At 45.1% G+C, this 24,491-nt stretch overlaps 1 protein-coding gene across 4 annotated transcripts in view; it reads right to left on the bottom strand.

The window, feature by feature from the left end:
* Positions 1 to 3,458: 3,458 nt before the first annotated feature.
* MAP3K10 (mitogen-activated protein kinase kinase kinase 10) overlaps positions 3,459 to 24,491 on the bottom strand; it is a 112,694-nt gene continuing 91,661 nt past the window's right edge. For all 4 annotated transcript variants that reach the window (XM_056538641.1, XM_056538644.1, XM_056538642.1 and 1 more), the window contains 3 exons: positions 21,002 to 21,114; positions 15,218 to 15,937; positions 3,459 to 4,686 (listed from right to left, as the gene is read on the bottom strand). In XM_056538641.1, the coding sequence (XP_056394616.1) occupies positions 4,292 to 4,686; positions 15,218 to 15,937; positions 21,002 to 21,114 (1,228 nt within the window). In that variant the 3' untranslated portion in view covers positions 3,459 to 4,291. The remainder of the gene's footprint in view (positions 4,687 to 15,217; positions 15,938 to 21,001; positions 21,115 to 24,491) is intronic.

Genomic DNA, 24,491 nt, shown 5'->3' with positions numbered 1-24,491 from the left:
AGCCGGCAATAATTAAAATGTAGTGTGTGTGTTTTTAACTTTTTTTTTAACTTTTTTTTTATATTTTTAAGGTAGTACTACTACTCCCAGCATGGAACACACTGTTCCATTATGGGAGTAGTAGTTCCTGTACTAACAGACAGATCCCCCGGGTGTCACTCCTGACACCCGATGCGATTGTCCATAATATAGCAGAGATGTGGAGCGGCTCTATACAGCGCTCACATCTCTGCACTATACTCCGGCCGGCCAGTGATCTATTCACATGACTCATTTATATTTTCCGTCCAGAGTGGTGATTGGCCAGATTGTGGCAGCCAATCACCGTTCTCAGAGGGAAATTTGAATGAGTGAGTGACCGGCCGGAGTACAAAGCAGAGAAGCGAGTGCAGCAGAAAGCCGCTCCGCATCTCAGGGATGTCAGAAGTGACACCCGCTGTGATCTGTCCTTAACTGCAGATACTGCTTCTCCCAGCATGGAGCAGAGTGTGCTCCATGTTGGGAGCAGTAGTACCTGCAGTTAAGGACAGATCACAGTGGATGTCACTCCTGACACCCCTTGCGACCCTCCTGTATAATGTATAGATGCGGCCGGCTGCTCTTCTATGGTCCCCTGCACTGACGTATATATACACCTATTCAAATTTCCCACAGAGAGTTGTGATTGGCTGGAACCATCTGACAAATTACAGCTCTCTGCGGGAAATATGAATAGGTGTATATAAAAGTCAGTGCCAGGGACCATAGAGGAGCGGCCGCCCGCATCTATACATTATACAGGAGGATCGCAATGGGTGTCAGAAATGTACTATAATGAATGCTTCCCCTTTATTTTGCAGGTACCCGATAGTAATTTGTCTTGCAACCCGACTTGCAGACACTAGTGGGTTAATGCTGATGGCTACCGGCACCGGAGACTTGATACTGGTGATTGTTGGTGTTTGCAGAGTCTGTGCTGCAGCAGGTGCTTGATAGAAGACAGCGCAGCCACCGGAACCTCCAATATGGCTGCGCCCAGGGAACTTCCTGTTTTGATCCGGTCGGCAAAGTCTTCCCCTGTGCAACACAAGGCGGCGCTTTGGTTCCTCCTCGCTGTGCTGGAGAGGAATCACCGCCGGAGACTGATTTCGACCGCTCGCACGTGTGGGAAACACAGGACCCAATTAACACTTACAGGTACCGACTCTCTACAATCCACGATAACGAATAACAGTAGTTACTTCACCTCCCCCTCTATTTCACAAGCGCCATGAGTAAAACACTTTTCATAGACAAAGTCCCGTACACTTTCTGGCGCAAACTTTATTTGCATCGGCATGCGATTCTTGCGGACAAAACTGGACACAGTTCTGACTGAGGGAGGACTTGTGGCATAAGGCACACACACCCGTATCCTGTTCGTGACACCAAAAGTTGTGGTAGCGGGGTGCGAGATGCAGGGCAGATGTTACCCTAAGGGCAGATGGCATTAACCCCTTGTATTCGTGATGCCAGGGTGTGGTTTAGCCTATAATGACCCAAAGGTATACCGCTGGATCCTGGGCTAGGCACGGGGGCAATAAACACTCCAACGCCAAGTTATGGACAACGGTAGCTTTACTGAGGGTAGACAGATGGTAAAGTCTATACAGTTCAGCCAGGGCCCAAGGAGGTGACCAGTGACTCAGAGACCTTAAGGGCTTGCTGGGACTTGTAGTAGGACTAGACAATTTGGTGCAGGCCACGTTGCTTGACAATTTGACAGAGACTGACTTGACTGATGACGGACAATGCTTCAGGTTTATCTTACTTGCACTTGACTGTTGCTTCAGGACTTGACGCCTCCAATACTCTGGACACACACACTAGGCACGACTGACCTCAGCAAAGACTTGGTGCAAAGGAGAAAGAGGCTCCACCCAGGGCTTATATGGGGAGACTAGCAGGGAGCCCATAGGTCACTCTTGGTATCACCTGGTCACTGGTACCCCCCGGGTAACAATCACATGACATATCACATGGTACAACTCTTAAAGTGATAACACATTTTATACAGTACAACATATTTACACTGGGGAAACTAATGCAGGGGGCCCTGGGGTCACTGAAGGATGCTGCCTGACAGGGCAGTGAAGGTATGGGGTAACACCTCCCATACTGGCCCACCACACTATCAGTGCGGCAGGGAGAAGCTGCTGGGGTCTGCCCCAATGATTCATGGTTCAGGCAGCATGAAAGTAATGACCGGTTCCCTTTGATAAAGCTGTACTGACCAGTATAAAAGCTGCCTTAAAGTCCATTGTCCTGTACAAAAAGATCTCTCAGAAGGAAAGAGAGCAAAGCATCACAATGGATCATCTCAAGCCCCAGACCTGAAAAGAAGTGGTTATTAACTCTCTATTTACACTACACCACCAGAACTCTTCCTATTAACCTCTTATTGCCCTAGACCACCATCGATCTGCCTATTAGCCTCTTCCCTCCTCTGGACCACCAAAGTTTTTGTGGTGGCCTAGTAGGGGATGCTGTTGCCCCGTACCTTTCCTGCCCTGTCCGGCAGTGTCCCTCAGGGCCCCCTGTAGTTGTTTCCCCATTTCTACATATGTTTTGTATTATAAGATGTGTTATACCTTTAATAAAAATGTACCATGTGATTGTTACCCAGGAGGTATCAGTGACCAGCTGACCACAAGGGTGACCTATGGGCTCCCTGCTTGTTCTCCCCCATATAAGCTATGGGTGGAGCTTCTCTCTCTTGTTGCTGAGGTCCAGTGCAGTAAAGCTGTCTCAGTGTGTGTCCAGAGCATTGGAGGCCTCAAGCCCAGTCTGCAGCCACAGTCAAGTGCAAGTAAGCTAAACCTGCAATAATTGTCAGTCACCAGTCAAGTCAAGTCGTCTGTCTATTCAACGTGGCCTGCACTAAAATACCCAGTCCTACTACAAGTCCCAGCGAGCCTGCAAGGTCTCTGAGTCACTGGTCACATCCTTGGGCCCTGGCTGCACTGCATAGACTTTACTATATGTCTACCCTCAGTAAAGCTACCTTTGTCCGTAACTTGGCGTTGGAGTCTTTATTGTCCCTGTGCCTAACCCAGGATCCAGCGGTATACCTTTGGGTGGTTATAGGCTAAACCACACCCTTCACAAATACAAGGGGTTAATATGCCCCTAGGGTAACAACATCTGCCCTGCACCCCCCCCCCCCCCCCCCCACATTTTTCTTTCCATTAACTTTCTGATGCTTTGGTCATATGATTCTCCTAGCCAGTTATATCAGACAGCTGAGGAAGGCTCCCACGCCAAAACACGTTGGGTACTACACTATGGCTTAATAAATCTTCACTGTGCATCACTGGTGAGTGCTGGGTATCATCTTTCTTCTACCTGTGGTTTTACCCTACCTCGTGCACCACCGCATATTCCACGGAAGTGCCCGACATATCCCTATATTTATCTACACGACATAAACTCGCTGCAGATCAGAGTGGTAAAATTCTTTATTAATACTTCAGTCACCATTAAGACGACACCGGATGGAGCAAGTTGGGGTATGTTTTTACACCCTTCAGCTGCTGGAAGTCACTACATCCTGCCTATTGCCATGCTACAATGGAGAGTGATTCCCAAGATTTCAGCAAGGTCTTTGATGCCTCAAGACAGGGGTAATGTAAGAATACTTGTAAACACAGGTGGGTTAAGCATAGGCTCAGTCATTTTCACAGAAATCAATAAGACAATCCAATCCTGATATATAGCGGGACTGACCGTGTAAATCAGGGCTTCAGTAGAGGATTCTTAGGGTGTTTTCACACCACGTTTTCAGCCTACAGCTAGGGGAGGGGAAAACCGTGCGCGCCCGTACCCCAGCCGGACCGGCGCTGAAATCCATTGACTTTAATGAGCCGACCGGAGTCATCATTTTAGGTCCGGTCACAAAACCGGATACGGGTCGAAAATGAGACGACCAGAGTCAAACAGTGACTCCGGTGGGCTCATTAAAGTCAATGGATTTCAGCGCCGGTCCGGCTGGGGTATGGGAGCGCGCGGTTCTCCCCTCCCCCAGCCGGATCCGGCAGTTGTAGGCTGATAATGTGGAGTGAAAGCACCCTTACATTGGAACCTACTTGCTCCGCTTTAGCTGCTTCTGGCGTTAGGAATAACGTAAGGGGCCTCCACCCCTTATGTTTGTTTATTTTTATTTTTTTATTTTTATACCCGTTGGGTTACAACCACAAAAATACATTCATAGGAACCGCTTCTTTTCTTCACGAGGCAGCGGCTGGATAATACTTAGTGCCAATAGCCTCGAATGTTAAGATACATCTGCTCCCATATTATAATAAGGGTCTGTCTGCAGCCGAACTCCTCCCCCACACAAAGGGACAGTGTTGTCCAGTCTTTGTCCTTCCACCTCCATGTCCAGCAAGGTCTCCTCAATTCCTCCAACCTGGATACCATCTGTGGATCCACTGGAGCTGGCATCCCCCCCGCTGCCAGATGGAGAGGAACTGTGAGTCCGAGAGAGGGACACAAATTTCCAAGGGTCCAAACGGGGCCGGTTAGAAGAGGGTCGAGGCCGTGGGGCAAACTCCAAGGTGGTGGGTCTTTCTACTGCTAAATCCTTGTCATTGGGTTTACGCCTGGCTGGAGGGGGAAACACAAAGTGAGGGTCTGGAAGGCGAGGAAAAGGAGTGTGTTCTTTGGAACCTGTGAGAATAATAAAACAGATTGTTAGACTATTCAGCTAATAGATCCCAATAGATCACATTATGCTTATTCCTAGATAGAAGAAGCACTAGAATGGTGTCAGTCACTGATATCTCGTTCATCTACTTGCAATACCATACATGTTCAAATCAAGCCAGCCATACTGGTTTATGGACAACATTGATACTCTAGGGCAGTATTTCCCAACCAGGGTGCCTCCAGCTGTTGCAAAACTACAACTCCCAGCATGCCCGGACAGCCGAAGGCTGTCCGGGCATGCTGGGAGTTGTAGCTTTGCAACAGCTGGAGCCACCCTGGTTGGGAAACATTGTTCTAGGGTTATAAGATCGGCAGCATGGTGGCAACAGGGGTTAGCATTGTACCATTGCAGCACTGGGGTCCTGGGTTTAAAGGGGTATTCCAGGAAAAAACTTATATATATATATATATATATCTCAACTGGATCCAGAAAGTTAAACAGATTTGTAAATGACTTCTATTAAAAAATCTTAATCCTTTCAATAATTATCAGCTGCTGAAGTGGAGTTGTTGTTTACTGTCTGGCAACAGTGCTCTCTGCTGACATCTCTGCTTTTCTCGGGAACTGCACAGAGTAGAAGAGGGTTGCTATGGGGATTTGCTTCTAAACTGGGTGTTTCCCGAGACAGGTGCCATCAGAGAGCACTTAGACAGAACAACTGAACTTCAGCAGCTCATAAGTACTGAAAGGATTAAGATTTTTTAATAGAATTAATTTACAAATCTGTTTACATTTCTGGAGCCAGTTGATATGTATAAAAAAAAAAAAAAAGTTTTTTTTCCTGGATAACCCCTTTAATATAACTAAGGTCAACATGGGCATGGAATTGGTATGTTTTCTCTTTATTAAGGTGCGTTTAACCCTGGTCCTCCAGTTTCTTCCAACACAGAAAGAAATATACTGTCTGTAAGGCTGCATTCATATCTAGTTTTTGCAAGACAGTTCCCGTATCAGGTTTTTTGTAAGAAAAACGTATGTCTCAAAACCGGACCGAACCGTATAAAACCATGTACAACCGTAAAAACCTCTGTACGGTTTGAAACCATATACGGTTTGAAAATGGATGTCCGGTTGCATACGATTTAATAGGTTTAAAAAAACAAACGGATACGGTTTTATGTTTGCCTTAATTAAATAAAGTTCTTCTTGTTCTATTTGTGGGAATAACATTCGGCATGCACTGCGCATGTGCAAACTGCAAAACCGTATTGTGCAAACTGGATGGAACCATACGCACATACGGTTCTGTACCGTTCCCATTGACCACCATTAAAGAAAAAAAAAACGTATACGGGTTGTATCCGGTTTTTCACCCGGACATAAAAGCGTAGTAGACTACGGTTTTGTGTATGTGAAAAAAATGGATAAAACCGTAGATGATGCAAAACGTACACAACCGGATGCTATGTTTGGCATACGGTTTTCAATGACCTGTCTATACTTACGGTTCACAATACGGTTCCATACGGTTTTTACACTGAAACCGGATACAGGAACCGTATTGTAAAAGCAAGATGTGAATGCAGCCTAAGCCCCAGCAAGGACAGGGACTGACGTGAGTGATGACAATTTCTGTACACCACTGCAGAATATGTTGGTGCTACATAAACATAAATCACATATTCCCTAGTAGTGTTGCTCGCGAATATTCGCAATTCGAATATTATTCGCGAATATCGCATATTCGCGAATTCGCGAATTTCGCGAATATAGCGCTATATATTCGTAATTACGAATATTCGTTTTTTTTTTTTTTTTTTTTCACAGTACACATCACAGTGATCATCCCTCTCTGCTTCCAGCTTGTGTGGTGTAAAGAAGGCTGTAATACTACTGTGTGAGACTGGCGTGCGAAAATTCGCATATGCTAACTTCCGCATATGCTAATTTTCACATATGTTAATTTTCGCATACGTGAAGTTTCGCATATGCGAAAATAAAACGAGAATGTTCGAATATTCGCGAATATATGACGAATATTCGTCCATATATTCGCGAATATTCGCGAATTCGAATATGGCCTATGCCGCTCAACACTATTCCCTAGCAGTGAGCTCATCCTCCAAGCTTAATGGGAATGGGTAACTAGTTGTATACTTATGTTTGTGGTAAAAGATTATGCAGGACATGGTAAGTATCAGCGGGAGAATTCTTGCAGGGAATGGCTGGTACTGGACAGGGACATATGTGGGGAGCATTGTATAGGGGACACTACAGCTAGAATATTATTGCTGCCATTGAATTAGGGGACACTGTATGAGTGAGGGTATACAAAGGGCTCTATTTCCATCTAGGCACAGAAGGTCCAGTGTCTAGGTACAGAGGGGAAAAAAAGTATTTAGTCAGCCACCAATTGCGCAAGTCTCCCGCTTAAAGGGGTTTACCGCTGTCACGCCCCCTGCCCATAGACTTTAGTTGAGGGGCCGGGCGTGATGTCACGACCGGGCGGCCGCGAACACGGAAGCCCGCACGCAGCGTTCGGAGTAATGAACTTCCGGACGCTGCGAGCTGAGCTCCGAAAGGCAGGGCAGCGCACAACCCCTTTAAAAAGATGAGAAATGACTGTCATTTCCATCATAGGTATACCTCAACTATGAGAGACATAATGAGAAAAAAAAATCCATAAAATCACATTGTCTGATTTTTAAAGAATTTATTTGGAAATTATGGTGGGAAATAAGTATTTGGTCAATAACAAAAGTTCATCTCTATACTTTGTTATATACCATTTGTTGGCAATGACAGAGGTAAAATGTTTTCTGTCTTCACAAGGTTTTTCACACACTGTTGCTGGTATTTTGGCCCATTCCTCCATGCAGATCTCCTCTAGAGCAGTGATGTTTTGGGGCTGTCGCTGGGCAACACAGACTTTAACCCCTTAAGGACCCAGCCATTTTACACCTCAGGACCCGGCCTTTTTTTGCACATCTGACCACTGTCACTTTAAACATTAATAACTCTGGGATGCTTTTAGTTATCATTCTGATTCCGAGATTGTTTTTTCGTGACATATTCTACTTTAACATAGTGGTAAAATTTTGTGGTAACTTGCATCCTTTCTTGGTGAAAAATCCCCAAATTTTATGAAAAATTTGAAAATTTTGCATTTTTCTAACTTTGAAGCTCTCTGCTTGTAAGGAAAATGGATATTCCAAATATTTTTTTTTTATTCACATATACAATATGTCTACTTTATATCTGCATCATAAAATTGACGTGTTTTTACTTTTGGAAGACACCAGAGGGCTTCAAAGTTCAGCAGCAATTTTCCAATTTTTCACAAAATTTCCAAACTCACAATTTTTCATGGACCAGTTCAGGTTCGAAGTGGATTTGAAGGGTCTTCATTTTAGAAATACCCCACAAATGACCCCATTATAAAAACTGCACCCCCCAAAGTATTCAAAATGACATTCAGTCCGCGTTTTAACCCTTTAGGTGTTTCACAGGAATAACAGCAAAGTGAAGGAGAAAATTCACAATCTCCATTTTTTACACTCGCATGTTCTTGTAGACCCAATTTTTGAATTTTTACAAGGGGAAAAAGGAAAAAATGTTTACTTGTATTTGTAGCCCAATTTCTCTCGAGTAAGCACATACCTCATATGTCTATGTAAAGTGTTCGGCGGGCGCAGTAGAGGGCTCAGAAGCGAAGGAGCGACAAGGGGATTTTGGAGAGTACGTTTTTTTTAAATGGTTTTTGGGGGGCATGTTGCATTTAGGAAGCCCCTATGGTGCCAGAACAGCAAAAATCCCCCACATGGCATACCATTTTGGAAACTAGACCCCTTGAGGTACATAACAAGGAATAAAGTGAGCCTTAATACCCCACAGGTGTTTCACGACTTTTGCATATGAAAAAAATTAAAAAAAAATTTCACTAAAATGTGTGTTTCCCCCCAAATTTCACATTTTTGCAAGGGTTAATAGCAGAAAATACCCCCCAAACATTGTAACCCCATCTCTTCTGAGTATGAAGGTACCCCATAAGTTGACCTGAGGTGTACTATGAGTGAACTACAATGCTCAGAAGAGAAGGAGTCATATTTGGCTTTTTGAGAGCAAATTTTGCTCGGGGGCATGTCGCATTTAGGAAGCCCCTATGGTGCCAGGACAGCAAAAAAAAAACACATGGCATACCATTTTGGAAACTAGACCCCTCGGGGAACGTAACAAGAAATAAAGTGAGCCTTAATACCCCACAGGGGTTTCACGACTTTTGCATACGTAAAAAAAATATAAAAAAAATCACTAAAAGGTGTGTTTCCCCCCCAAATTTCACATTTTTGCAAGGGTTAATAGCAGAAAATACCCCCCAAAATTTGTAACCACATCTCTTCTGAGTATGGAGGTACCCCAAAAGTTGACCTGAAGTGCACTACGGGCGAACTACAATGCTCAGAAGAGAAGGAGTCATATTTGGCTTTTTGAGAGCAAATTTTGCTCGGGGGGCATGTCGCATTTAGGAAGCCCCTATGGTGCCAGGACAGCAAAATAACCCCCACATGGCATACCATTTTGGAAACTAGACCCCTTGAGGAACGTAAGAAGGCGTTTACCCCCCACTGGTGTCTGTCATATCTTTGGAACAGTGGGCTGTACAACATTTTTTATTTGCACAGCCCACTGTTCCAAAGATCCGTCAGACACCAGTGGGGTGTAAATTCTCACTGCACCCCTTATTACATTCCGTGAGGGGTGTAGTTTCCAAAATGGGGTCACATGTGGGTTTTTTTTTTTTTTTGCATTTGTCAAAACCGCTGTAACAATCAGCCACCCCTGTGCAAATCACCTCAAATGTACATGGCGCACTCTCCCTTCTGGGCCTTGTTGTGCGCCCCCAGAGCACTTTACGCCCACATATGGAGTATCTCCGTACTCGGGAGAAATTGCGTTACAAATTTTGGGGGGCTTTTTTCCCCTTTACCTCTTGTAAAAATGAAAAGTATAGGGCAACACCAGCATGTTAGTGTAAAAAGTTTATTTTTTTTACACTAACATGCTGGTGTAGACCCCAACTTCACCTTTTCATAAGGGGTGAAAGGAGAAAAAGCCCCCCAAAATTTGTTAGTCAATTTCTCCCGAGTACGGCGATACCCCATATGTGACCCTAAACTGTTGCCTTGAAATACGACAGGGCTCCGAAGTGAGAGCGCCATGCGCATTTGAGGCCTGAATTAGGGATTTGCATAGGGGTGGACATAGGGGTATTCTACGCCAGTGATTCCCAAACAGGGTGCCTCCAGCTGTTGCAAAACTCCCAGCATGCCTGGACAGTCAACGGCTGTCCGGCAATACTGGGAGTTGTTGTTTTGCAACAGCTGGAGGATCCATTTTGGAAAGAGTGGCATACCAGGTGTTTTTCATTTTTATTGGGGAGGGAGGGGGGCTGTGTAGGGGTATGTGTATATGTAGTGTTTTTTACTTTTTATTTTATTTTGTGGTAGTGTAGTGTAGTGTTTTTAGGGTACAGTCGCACGGGCGGGGGGGTTACAGTGAGTTTGAGCTGCCGCGCAAAATTTGCTGCATTGCAAACTTGCAGCCCGATACTCACTGTAAGCCGCCTGCCCATGTGAGTGTACCCTGTACATTCACAGGGGGGGGGGGGGACCTCCAGCTGTTGCAAAACTACTACTCCCAGCATGCCTGAGAATGTTTGGGAGTTGTGGTTTTGCAACAGCTGGAGGCACACGGGTTGGGAAACACTGAGTTAGGAAACAATGTTTCCCAACCAGTGTGCCTCCAGCTGTTGCAAAACCACAACTCCCAAACATTCTCAGGCATGCTGGGAGTAGTAGTTCGGCAACATCTTTAGAGCCAGATGTTGCCGAACTACAACTCCCAGCATGCTTGGAGTTGTAGTTTTGCAACATCTGGAGGACTAGTTTGCAGACCACTAATACAGTGGTTCCCAATCTGTGCCCTTCCAGATGTTGCAAAACTACAACTCCCAGTATGCCAAAACTGTCCAGGCATGCTGGGAGTTGTAGTTCTGCAACATCTGAAGGGCCAGATGTTACAGAACTACAACTCCCAGCATGCCTGGACAGTAAGGGCATGCTGAGGATGTGTAGTTTTGCAACATCTGGAAGGGCACAGTGGTCCAAAAACTGTGAACCTCCAGATGTTGCAAAACTGCAACTCCCAGCATGCCCAGACACCAAGGGCTGTCTGGGCATGCTGGGAGTTGTAGTTTACAGGGTCCTATTACAGCAATGCATGTCGCTTTACGGCGACGTGCATTGCTGTAAAGGGCCCGACCGCGGCTGAAGATCAACTCACCTGTCGCCGCCGCCGCCATCTTCCTCGCCGGGATCCGGGTCTTCAGGGACGAGGTAAGTACCGGGGCCGGGCCCCAGCACTCCCCTGTCCCCTGCCGCGTCCTCCGGTCTTCCTCCCGTCCTGTCCCGACTTTCAGGGGCCGGGCAGGACGGGAGGAAGTAACCGCCCCCCCTCCTGCGATTGGTCGGTTCACTAACCGACAGATCGCAGGGTATAGGAGGAGGTGGCCGGCTTGCCACCTCGCTCCGATACTTCAGCATGGTCCTGGCTGTCTGTGACAGCCGGGATCATGCGAAATTACCGGGCGGTCGGGTCCCAGAGACCCGATCAGCCCGGTATCGCCGCAGATCGCAAGGGCGATTTCCCTTGCGATTTGCGGCGATCGCCGACATGGGGGGCCTACATGGCCCCCCTCGGCGTTTGCCCTGGATGCCTGCTGAAGGATTTCAGCAGGCATCCAGTTCCGATCTCTGCCCGGCGAGCGGCAGAGACCGGAAAACGCCAGGACGTACGGGGACGTCCTGGGTCCTTAAGGCCCAGGGTGCGGGGACGTCCCCGTACGTCCTGGGTCCTTAAGAGGTTAAACTCCCTCCAAAGGTTTTCTATGGGGTTGAGATCTGAAGACTGGCAGGCCATGCCAGAACCTTGAAATGCTTCTTACAAAGCCACTACTTCGTTGCCCGGGCGGTGTGTTTGGGATCATTATCATGCTGAAAGACCCAGCCACATTTCATCTTCAATGCCCTTACTGATGGAAGGAGGTTTTCACTCAAAATCTCCCAATACATGGCCCCATTCATTCTTTACTTTACACGGATCAGTCATCCAGGTCCCTTTGCAGAAAAACAGCCCCAGAACCTGATGTTTCCACCCCCATTCTTCACAATAGGTATGGTGTTCTTTGGATGCAACTCAGCATTCTTTTTCCTCCAAACACAACGAGTTGAGTTTTTACCAAAAAGTTCTACTTTGGTTTCATCTGACCATATGACATTCTTCCAATCCTCTTCTGGATCATCCAAATGCTCTCTAGAAAACTTCAGACAGGCCCAGACATGTACTGGCTTAAGCAGGGGGGACACGTCTGGGACTGCATGATTTGAATCCCTGGCGGCGTAGTGTGTTACTGATGGTAGCCTTTGTTACTTTGGTCCCAGCTCTCTGCAAGTCATTCACTAGGTCCCCCCGTGTAGTTCTGTGATTTTTGCTCACCGTTCTTGTGATCATTTTCACACCACGGGGTGAGATCTTATGTGGAGCCCCAGATCGAGGGAGATTATCAGTGGTCTTGTATGTCTTCCATTTTCTGATAATTGCTCCCACAGTTGATTTCTTCACACCAAGCTGCTTGCCTATTGCAGATTCAGTCTTCCCAGCCTGGTCCAGGTCTACAATTTTTGTTTCTGGTGTCCTTCGACAGCTCTTTGGTCTTGGCCATAGTGGAGTTTGGAGTGTGACTGTTTGAGGTTGTGGACAGGTGTCTTTTATACTGATAAGTTCAAACAGGAGCCATTAATACAGGTAACGAGTGGAGGACAGAGGAGACTCTTAAAGAAGAAGTTACAGGTCTGTGAGAGCCAGAAATCTTGCTTGTTTGTAGGTGACCAAATACTTATTTTCCACCATAATTTGCAAATAAATTATTTAAAAATCAGACGTGTGAGGTTTTGGATTTTTTTCTCATTCTGTCTCTCATAGTTGAGGTATATACTTTCCCCCCCCCCCCCCCACTGTATATAAATGTGTGTGTGTGTATGGGTATATATATATATATATATATATATATATATATATATATATATATATATATATACACACAGACACACACACACAGCTGACACTCTCCGGCTTTGTTGTAGCTGCAGATGATTTTAAAGGACATTCTGGGGGAGTCATTATTCCCTGCCAGACCACAGTGCACAAGGCTCTTCCAAAAACAGAAAAATTATGTCTGCATCATTTCCCATTCTCCTACACACTGTACGGTCTAAAAATACACACACGCCGAGACACTGCAATTATTTTTTATTTTTTTTGCTGTGTCACAAACATTGCGGCCACTTCCCACCGGAGATGTAAGTTTCATACAGTCCTGGTGATACCTACATCCCAATGATAAGGCTTTGCCATTCAGTGCTCTAGGAAAGTTGGGTAATAAACCCTGTGTGAGCTGTAGCAGAATCGGGAAATGAATTAATAAATTAATTGTGAAGATACGAGTCTATTTGGGCCATTTTGCCTACTATGCTGACTATCCAGATGACAATTTCGAACTTTCGTAGAACCTTATCTCGTGGGCCTTGGTTGGCTTTTTCTCCTTCTCTTATCTGCTATTGTGAAGAAGACTTGTAGATTGACCCTTACCATGGAGAAGAAGAAGCCATTTTTCCTCAAGACCCCCCATGGCAGGCATCTTGCCTATATTGTATGTATTAGGTTCCTACATGCTAGTATCCCAATGCTCCCAATATTAAGCACTGCTGAGCATGTCACTACAACATACTGCGAACACGGCACTTAGGTTGCCTCTCTTTTTTAATAAAGGGGTACTCCGGTGGAAAACTTTGTTTTAAATAAACTGGTGCCAGAAAGTTAAACAGATTTGTAAATGACTTCTATTATAAAATCTTTTCCCTTCCCGTACTTTTTAGCAGCTGTATGCTACAGAGGAAATTCTTTTTTTTTTTTTTTATTTCTTTTTTGTCTTGTCCACAGTGCTCTCTGCTGACACCTCTGTCCGTGTCAGGAACTGTCCAGAGCAGCATAGGTTTGTGATAGGGATTTTCTCCTGCTCTGGACAGTTCCTGATATGGGCATCAGGTGTCAGCAGAGAGCACTGTGGACAAGACAAAAAAGAAATTCAAAAAGAAAAGAATTACCTCTGTAGCATACAGCTGCTAAAAAATACTGGAAGGGTAAAGATTTTTTTTAATAGAAGCAATTTATAAATCTGTTTAACTTTCTGGCACCAGTTGATTAAAAAAAAATGTTTTTCCACCGGAGTACCCTTTAAAGGGGTACTCCGGTGAAAACCTTTTTTCTTTTAAATCAACTGGTGCCAGAAAGTAAAAAATATTTGTAAATTACTTCTATTAAAAAAATCTTAATCCTTCCAGTACTTATTAGCTGCTGAATGCTACAGAGGAAATTCCTTTCTTTTTGGAACACTGATGATATCACGAGCACAGTGCTCTCTGCTGACATCTCTGTCCCTTTTAGTAACCGTGCATAGCAGATGTATGGTAAGGGCAGCATGGTGGCTTAGTGGTTAGCACTGCTGCCTTGCAGTGCTGGGACCTTGGGTTCAAATCCCACTAAGGACAACAATAAATAAAGACTTATTATTATTATAATAATGTCAGCAAAGAGCACTGTGCTCGTGATGTCATCAGAGAGCATTCCAAAAAGAAAAAAATTTCCTCTGTAGTATTCAGCAGCTAATAAGTACAGGAAGGATTAAGATTTTTTAATAGAAATAATTTACAAATCTGTTTAACTTTCCGGAGCCAGTTGATTTAAAAGAAAAAAGGTTTTCACCGGAGTATCCCTTTAAGCGAGTGTTTCCAAACCAGAGTGCCTCGAGCTGTTGCTAAACTACAACTCCCAGCATGCCCGGACAGCCTTCGGCTGTCCGGGCATGCTGGGAGTTGTAGTTTTGCAACAGCTGGAGGCACCCTGGTTGGGAAACACTAGTTTAAAGGGGTAGTCCAGTGGTGAAAAACGTATCCCCTATCCTAAGGATAGGGAATAAGTTTGAGATTGCGGGGGGTCCGACCGCTGGGGCCCCCTGCGATCTCTCTGTACGGGGCTCCAACTATCCGGCCAGATAGCGGGTGTCGACCCCCGCACGAAGCGGCGGCCGACACGCCCCCTCAATACATCTCAATGGCAGAGCCGGAGATTGCCGAAGGCAGCGCTTCGGCTCTGCCATAGAGTTGTATTGAGGGGGCATGTCGGCCGCCGCTTCGTGCGGAGGTCGACACGCCCCCTTCCCGCGGGCTGTCGGGGCTCCATACAGGATATCGCCGGGGGCCCCAGCGGTCGGACCCCCCGCGATCTGCAACTTATCCCCTATCCTTAGGATAGGGGATAAGTTCTTAACCACTGAGTCACCACTGGACTACTCCTTTAAGCACTGGTTATCTGTACTATACTGATACTGCAAAGCAAAACAAAACTATTGGGTTAGCATAGACACACAACACTGACCTGTGTCACACAGCTGAGGTGGAGTGCTACCATCTGACGGTGAGCGCCGGTGACCCTGTGTGACCTGCCGTATGGCCCCATCGGATGGAGTTCTCCTGTGGCCCCTTGTTGAAGAGGTGTTAGGTCTGGTGGCTGTGACGTGTGTGGGAGTCAGCGATTGTCGGGGGTCCCGCTTAAAGCTTTCCACTTTATAGTCCACAAGTGGGTTTCGTCCGTCAATCTGCTCCCCCGTGGTCTCCTCGCCAACCTGTTGCTCACAGGGCAGGGTATCGTGGTCTAAAACAGCCTCGTCGCTATCTGAACGGATAAGGGATTTGGTAGAGTTACAGTCTGAGATGGAAGACAAGGAGATGAGGGTGACTGAACTGGGAGGGATGACTGGTTCCTCTTTAGAAATAGAGCGGTTGGGTGAATTGGCATTACGTCTCTGACCTCTTGCTGCCCACTGAAAGATTCCTCTTCTCTTTTCTTCCTGGGGCACCAGTTCCGCGAGGTCAGCACCCAATGCCACTGCCGCCAAGAGGGACGCACATCCCAGTAGCACTAGTTCACTTTTCCTTCGTGACTGAGGGGTGCGCTTGGGACTGTCTGAAGATGATGTCGCAGATAGACTTGAGTCCTCGGTGTTGCTCTTGACATCGGTCTGGAGGGGTAATGTGAGGTAGGACTGTGTGGTATAGGGGGACTGGGGAATGGAGCCTTCATTTTCCGCATATTCCTCTGAAATGGGAAAAATACAGTCAGATAATGTGCTATGAAGTAACTCTACCCAAATATATGCAAAACGAATGCTTTTTTGGGGGGAGATTTTCCAAACCTGTCCAGAGGAAAAGTTGCCCAGTTGCCCATAGCAACCAATCAGATCACTTCTTTCATTTTTAACAAGGCCTCTGCAAAATGAAATAAGCGATCTGATTGGTTGTGTGGTAGAGGGTATGATGCAGGGCAGATGGAATTACCGTATTTATCGGGGTATACCACGCACCGGCCTATAACACGCACCCTCATTTTACAAGGATATTTGGGTAAAAAAAAAGGTTTTTACCCAAATATCCTTGGTAAAATAAGGGTGCGTGTGTGTGCATGTGTATACCCTGATACACTGTTTCTGACCCCGCAGAAACCCCCAGGAAAGGCAGGGGGAGGGAGGCCGTCGCTGCCGCTTCTCTCACCCTGCCTTTCCTGGGGTCTAGAGTCCTGCTGCCGCCGCTTCTCTCCCCCTGACTATCCAGAGACTGCCGGCGCCGCTGCCCCATTAACTCCCCCACCCCCGTTTTATAATTACCTGTTCCCGGGGTTGGGTCCACGCTGATTCTGGCTCCGGAGGCTTCCTTAGCCGTCACTGTGGACCGGGCCACTGATGGTGACGTGGCGTTGAAGACGTCACTTGTCATTGCGCAGCGCATAGCAACGATGCAGGAGACGCCGGAGCCCCGGGAACAGGTAATTATAAAACCGGGAATGGGGGAGGCAATGGGGCAGTGTCAGCGGCGGTCTCTGGACCCCAGGATAGGCAGGGGCAGAGAATCGGGCAGCGACAGCAGGTTCATTGATTTAAAGCGCCCGGTTTAAATCATTGAACTGCAGCGACTTATCGGCGTATAACACGCAGGTAGACTTTAGGCTAAAAATGTTAGCCTAAAAAATGCGTGTTATACGCCGATAAATACCCTAGGGGCAGATGACATTAACCCCTTGTATTCGTGACGCCAGGGCGAGGTTTATCCTCGATACCACCTGAAGATATGCCACTAGATCCTGGGCTAGGCGCGGGGGGAATAAAGACTCTGACGCCAAGTTACAGATAACCGTAGCTTTACTGAGGGTAGACCGGTGGTAAAGTCTATACAGTTCAGCCAGGGCCCAAGGAGGTGACCAGTAGTTTTGAGCGCCACTATTCACAATGCAAATTTTTACTGCGAATATCGGCACTTCACGATTTCACGCATATTTTGAATATAGTGATATATATTCGTAATGACGAATATTTTTTTATTATTATTTATTTATTCTTTTATTTCATGTGAATTTATGCAAATATTTATGCGAATATCGACACTTCCAGACTGGACACTGATCCCTCCCTTCTTTTAGGTGAAAGATATAATTGCGCATGCACACTATGCGAATTTCATAACGAATTTTCCATGGAACATAGCGAATATGCGAATTGGACGAATATTCGTCCATATATTCGCCAAATATCGCAAATTTGAATATGGCTCCTGCCACTCATCACTAGTGACCAGTGACTCAGAGACCTTAAGGGCTTGCTGGGACTTGTAGTAGATGGGGTCAATTTAATGCAGGCCAAGTTGACTTGACAAATGATGACTGACTTGACTGATGACTGACAATATTGAGACTGTGGCTACTTGTCGCTCCTCGTGGCCGCAGACTGGACTTGAGGCTCCTATGACTCTGGACTCTCTAGGACTCCGCTTGACCTCAGCAAAGACTTGTAAAGAAAGAGAGAGATGCTCCTCCCAGGGCTTATATGGGGGAGACTAACAGGGAGCCCATAGGTCACCCCTGGGATCACCTGATCACTGGTACCTCCTGGGTAACAATCACATGACAAGTCACATGGTAAACAGTCTTAAAGTGACAACGCTTTCTGAACACATTACATGGTATAATACATTAGAAACATATTTACATGGAGGGGGGGGCAGATGCAGGGGGGGCAAAGGGGACACTGTAGGGAGGCTGCCGGACAGGGCAGCAAGGGTACGGGGTAACACCTCCCGTACTGGGCCACCACAGTTGCTATGGGCAGCTCAGCAACTTTTCCTCACGTTTTGATAAATCTCGCCCTCTGAGTTTAAAAGGGAACCTACCACCAAGGTTTGGTCCGCAAATCTTTCTTAGTATCTTACAGATGTGTCTATTTAGTTTAAAACAGTGTCCATAGTGTTTCTATTAGAAGCTGGAAGTTTATTGGCTGTAAGCTGCTGGTCTGCTCCAGTCTAAGGGCATGTTCACACTACGGATTATGAACGGAATCTCCGCTCGCAGAATTCCGCGAGTGGAGATTCCATTCTGGCGGCCGCCGCCGCAATACTTTGGGCTGTAGGACCGCTCGGCATTGTGCCGTCACCATTGACGGCTTTGCAGTGTTCACAGACTTCCCCTCAAAGAACGAACATGTTCTTTCTTTGTGCGGAACAACTTCAGCGGCGGAATTGTCTGCCGCTGAAATTCGGCAGTGTGAACGGGTCTGGCGGAAACCCATTCACACTAATGTTTACGTTCACAGCACGGAATTCCGTTCGTGGAGTTCCGTGAACGGAATTACGCAGTGTGAACATACCCTATGAGTGAAAGTCAGTTACTCCCAGGTCATGATCCTGTCTGATTGATGGGACCATTTGCTCGGGAGGAGATGCCCTGATATACATACTAGTTAGGGGTCAAGGCCTGGGAAAAAAAGTGGGTGAACTCTTCCACTAATGGGCTAGTCCTGCAGGACTCCTGCTAATGGGAACGGTGTTCTTGCTGTAAAAAAAAAGTTCAGGAACTTAGTTCCCACGCGTTCCTGCAGGGCTTAAGCCGTGATACTGGTATCAAGCCTAGTTAGCGAAGAGAGGCAGAATACTGCTGCTGACGTGAAGAGGTCCATGCCCCACGGTTGGTTGCACTTCTCACCAGCCGCTGCTGCAGATTGCTGCCAACCCATGTGGAACTAGGGTTTTCCTCATGCTGAGGTGTGTGGAATCCAGGAAAGATGTGTCTTAAAGGGACCGAGATAATCGGTGATCTTGTAATCCTTCCTACTCTGAGCAGCGGCCTATCCAAGAAACTGTGGGTTATAGTGCATTAGGGTCCTTTCAGATGGGCGGATGAATGTCTGATACAGCGTTTCCCAACCAGGGCGCCTCCAGCTGTTGCAAAACTACAACACCCAGCATGCCCGGACAGCCTTTGGCTGTCCGGGCATGCTGGAAGTTGTAGTTTTGCAACAGTTGGAGGCGCCCTGGTTGGGAAACACTGGTCTGATACATGCACCAATCTAACAGATCAGCACTTGTTTAATGGGCCTTTAAAGGGGTACTCCGGCGGAAATTTTTTTTTTTAATTAACTGGTGCCAGAAAGTTAAACAGATTTGTAAATTACTTCTATTAAAAAAATCTTTACCCTTCCAGAACCTATAAGCAGCTATATGCTACAGAGGAAATTCTTTTCTTTTTGAATTTCTTTTTTGTCTTGTCCACAGTGCTCTCTGCTGACACCTCTGCCCGTATCAGGAACTGTCCAGAGCAGGAGAAAATCCCCATAGCAAACCTATGCTGCTCTGGACAGTTCCTAACACGGACAGAGGTGTCAGCAGAGAGCACTGTGGACTAGACAAAAAAGAAATTCAAAAAGAAAAGAATTTCCTCTGTAAAATACAGCTGCTAATAAGTACTGGAAGGATTAAGATTTTAAATAGAAGTAATTTACAAATATGTTTAACTTTCTGGCACCTGTTCATAAAAAAAAAAAAAGTTTTCAACCGGAGTACCCCTATAACACCGCACAATTATTGTCTGGATGGGGCTGCATGATCGATCGTTGGACCATTCCCATGGGGCTTCCCTTATATCATTGTTGGCCGCACATCTTCTCTTTACACATGGAGATGTGCAGCTGACTAGCAATGATTTTTAGGGACACATCACCCCAGCGATCAGCCAACAAATAAATGTTTGCTTGTTTATTGGCTGATTGCTGGGTATTTTACACTAGGCAATAATCATCCCATATGGCCAATAATCCTGTCCCAAAAGGCCCTTTTCACATGACCAAGAATTGTTTGCCGACAAAATGTTGGCCAGTAAAGCCTTAGATTGTTCTTTAAGGGTGTATTCACACATACAGTATCTCATATTTGCTGCGCAGGATTTGACGCTGCATATTTGAAGCTGCCGAGTTCAATATAAACAAAATGACTGAACACAGCTTCAAATCTGCAGCTTCAAATCTTGCACATTAAATATGAGCAGGATACGGTATGTATCCTTGTGCTTGTGTCCTTGCAGTCGGCCCCACAATAAGCCACTGGGCTCAAGGTCACTTCACAGAATAATTATCTCCCCCATTTAAAGAGTACCTTTCACCAACAAATCTTTTGATATTTTATAGCTTATTATATATTGATCCACTTTCTAATAGCAAAATGAATCCTTTTATGTCTATTTTAATTTTGAAACTTTGGCCACCAGGGGTCTCCCTAGGAGTCCCTGGCCGCAAGCTTTTTCATTGATTTCGGACTGGGAGTCCGAAATCGCAGACTCAGCGCTGCTCCCCGCCTGTCAATCAGACGTATCCCTGCAGGGCACGGCAGCTCAGCCCCCTGACATTCCTCCTCTCTGTATGGCATGTGTAAAGCCAAACAGAGAGGATGAGACTCAGAAGCTGCCGTCCCTGCAGTGTGCTGAGCCTGTATGTGTGCTCCCGAGAGGAAGCGCTGCATACAAGAAGAAGGGCGGAAGCCGGCCCTGGCAGGCATCAGATGAAGTTGCGCCTGACTTCCTCCCCTCACACACAGCTCCAAACTGAGCTACCGAAGACAGAAGAAAAAAGGTATTTACAGAGGATTTCAAATTTAAAAAAGGACAGGGATAGAGATAGTTAGAGTCAGGGACAGATGGGGAGGGGGATTAGGGAAAGTGTAGTTGATGATAGGTACTCTTTAAGAACTTGAGGCCTGCCACCGGCTCTGGTTGCTCAACATGTGCCCCCCCCCCCCCCCCTAATCTTCTACATAGATTACAAAAACAGTAAGGAATACTGAATCTTACCCATTTCTGTCAGGCTAGCAAAGCCAACACTGATAGGTGTGTGCTTGGGGGATTTTCCAAGATTCGGGGCACTGTTGGACCATTGCTTGCTACCTTCTCCAAGTGCCTTCAGCCTGTAGAGGGATAACATGACTGTTTTATTACAGCAGGGTTTACTCATGAATCGGGGCATGCATTGCGTCTGTGTGTCTGCTCATGACTGCGGATTTCCCGCCGGCAGTCACCAGCTGACACACACGGCGTCAAATACGCTGTGGAAACGCTCCTGTGTGAATGTACCTTTAGGAAGTTAATGGCTAAAAAAAATCAGCTGCACAAAATATGCAGCAGATCTTGTACATGTGAACGTACCCATTGAGGGAGATTTATCATTGCCTTACTGACACAAAAATAATGTGCAAACGTTCAAAAAACACAAATTCATACCACTTCTGCCTTGCCTTAGAAAAATTACATCCTACAGCAAGATCTGAGGGGATTGTTCATTTGTGCAAAATTTAATAAAAGGGCTGTGAAGTGGCTGCACAGAGACACATATTGATAAATCTCCCCCTAAGGGCACATTCCCACGTGGCGTATTTTGCTGCGTATTTGCTGCGTATTTGGTGTTGCTTATTTTCCTACCCATTGACTTCAACAGGGAAAATAAAATACGCCCCAGCAAATACGCAGCAAATACGCCTTGGGGGAACGTACCCTTATAGTAAGTTTACACGTGTGTATTTTGATGTGTATTTTGCTACAGATTTTCTGCTACTGATTTTCCTGACTGACTAATGGGTAGGAAAATCAATAGCAGAAAATCTGCAGTACAATATGCATGTGTGAACGTACCCTAAAGGTACATTCACACGGGCGAGGTACACGCAAGTTTCCCACAGAAGGTTTTCTGCTGCAGAATTTCTGCAGCAGAACCTATTGAGGTCAATGTAATTTGCTGCATATTTTCTGCTGCAGAAATTCCACTACAGTAAATCCGCAGAAACTTGTGGGTAATTCGCCCTTGTATATGTACCCTAAAACGGTCTGGATTTTGCTGCAGATTTGCTGTGGATTTGATGGAAATTTGACAGTTGATTTAAATTTCAAAAAATCTGCAACATCTTTGCAACATAAATGGGCATTTTCTAGACCATAAAATCCGAACTGCTGGTCAGGTTTAGAAAATTTCTGCAGTATGCAAATGAGATTTGAAAATTCACATCTACTGAGCTAGTACTGTTATCTGCTGCATATTTTCTGTAGGATTTTCTGTGCAGGAATTTTGCAGCAAATCCATGTATTTTTTATTCTGCTACAAAAAAAAAATTATTAACTAAGAAAAAAATACATACTTTTATGTGGCCTTAACCTAAAGGTTTATTCCTAAAGGCTATCATAAGACATTTCTCAGCCCCATATTTTAAAGGGGTTATCCAGGAAAAATGTATATATATACATATATATATATATATATATCTATATATCTATATCTATATATCTATATATATATATATATATATATATATATATATATATATATATATATATATCAACTGGCTCCAGAAAGTTAAACAGATTTGTAAATTACTTCTATTAAAAAAATCTTAATCCTTTCAGCACTTATGAGCTGCTGAAGTTGAGTTGTTCTTTTCTGTCTAAGTGCTCTCTGATGACACCTGTCTCGGGAAACTGCCCAGAGTAGAAGCAAATCCCCCTAGCAAACCTCTCCTACTCTGTGCAGTTCCTGAGACAGGCAGAGGTGTCTGCAGAGAGCACTGTTGTCAGAAAGAAAAGAACAACTCAACTTCAGCAGCTGATAATTATTGGAAGGATTAAGATTTTTTTTTTTAAATAGAAGTCATTTACAAATCTGTTTAAATTTATGGAGCCAGTTGATATATATATATATATATATATATATATATATATATATATATATAAAGTTTTTTTTCCTGGAATACCCCTTTACCTTATCTCTTTGGTCCCCTATGGCCTGTTAGTGCCCATGCTAGAACATAGTATTGTCATTCCTAAGCCTACACAACGTCTCCTTCTGTAGCGGAGGTCATCTATTACCGGAGCAGACTGTATTAGAGGACAGATTAGATAATGAATAGCTAGTAATGGCTTTATCTATACTAATGAATTCTATATGGAGCATTGTTCCTGCACTTAGTATGTATCTAAAATGCTTATTATTATATTAAGCAGCCACAGAAAAAGATGTTTTACACAATCTAATATTTAATCACCAAAAAAATAACGAACCCGTAGATCAACTAATATTGTGATCTACCATGCAAACTGCAACGAGGCTGACAAGTGTCACCCAAAAAATTGCAATGCCAAACATATTTTAGAAAAATTGGAACATAGTTCTTTATTGAAAATGTAAACAAACACATAATAAAGATAATAAGCACCCGCCAGCGGGTGCTTATTATCTTTTTATGTGTTTGTTTACATTTTCAATAAAGAACTATGTTCCAATTTTTCTAAAATATGTTTGGCATTGCAATTTTTTGGGTGACTACAATCTAAAATTTCTTGCAATTTTCTCATATGATATCGTACCTATTCCTATAGGCCAGTGGTCTTCAACCTGCGGACCTCCAGATGTTGCAAAACTACAACTCCCAGCATGCCTGGACAGCCAGCTGTCCAGGCATGCTGGGAGTTGTAGTTTTGCAACATCTGGAGGTCCACAGGTTGAAGACCACTGCTATAGGCCATTCTCTGACAGTTGTCATAAAGATGTGAATCAATACTAGCAATATGCTAAATGAGTAGCTCTTAAAGGGGTTATCCAGTAAAATACTTTATATATATATATATATATATATATATATCTCAACTGGCTCCAGAAAGTTAAACAGAATTGTAAATTACTTCTATTAAAAAATCTTAATCCTTTCAGTACTTATGAGCTGCTGAAGTTGAGTTGTTCTTTTCTATCTAAGTGCTTTCTGATGACACCTGTCTCGGGAACTGTCCAGAGTAGAAGCAAATCCCCATAGCAAACCTCTTCTACTCTGTGCAGTTCCCGAGACAAGCAGAGATGTCAGCAGAGAGCACTGTTGCCAGACGGAAAAGAACAACTCAACTTCAACAGCTGATAATTATTGGAAGGATTAAGATTTTTTATTAGAAGTAATTTACAAATCTCCAAAAACGCAACAGAGAAGGGGAGAGCACTCTTAAGAACAATATCACCTTATGTCAGTAGAACGGTCCTCGACGACCTATATCATTGTCTCCTGCGGGGTGCACATACAACAGTATGAAGTATCCAAAGTAAATACAAAAAGAAGAATGAACGTGCACTCACCGCAGTGCAGAGACAGTCAGGTGTGAAGGTTTGGTGATGAGGTGCCGGGTCTCGGCATCGGCGCTGGCGTGTGGCGCTCGGACGCTACGCCGCCAGTTTCGCACGTAAGTGCGTGCTTCTTCCGGCCGGACTGTCTCTGCTCTGCGGTGAGTGCACGTTACGTGCTTCTTTTTGTATTTA

The sequence above is a fragment of the Hyla sarda genome, chromosome 9, assembly GCF_029499605.1.
Source record: "Hyla sarda isolate aHylSar1 chromosome 9, aHylSar1.hap1, whole genome shotgun sequence".
Taxonomy (NCBI): Eukaryota; Metazoa; Chordata; class Amphibia; order Anura; family Hylidae; genus Hyla; species Hyla sarda.
The sequence above is the reverse complement of the archived record's forward strand: the minus strand, read 5'-3'. Positions and strand labels throughout refer to the sequence as shown.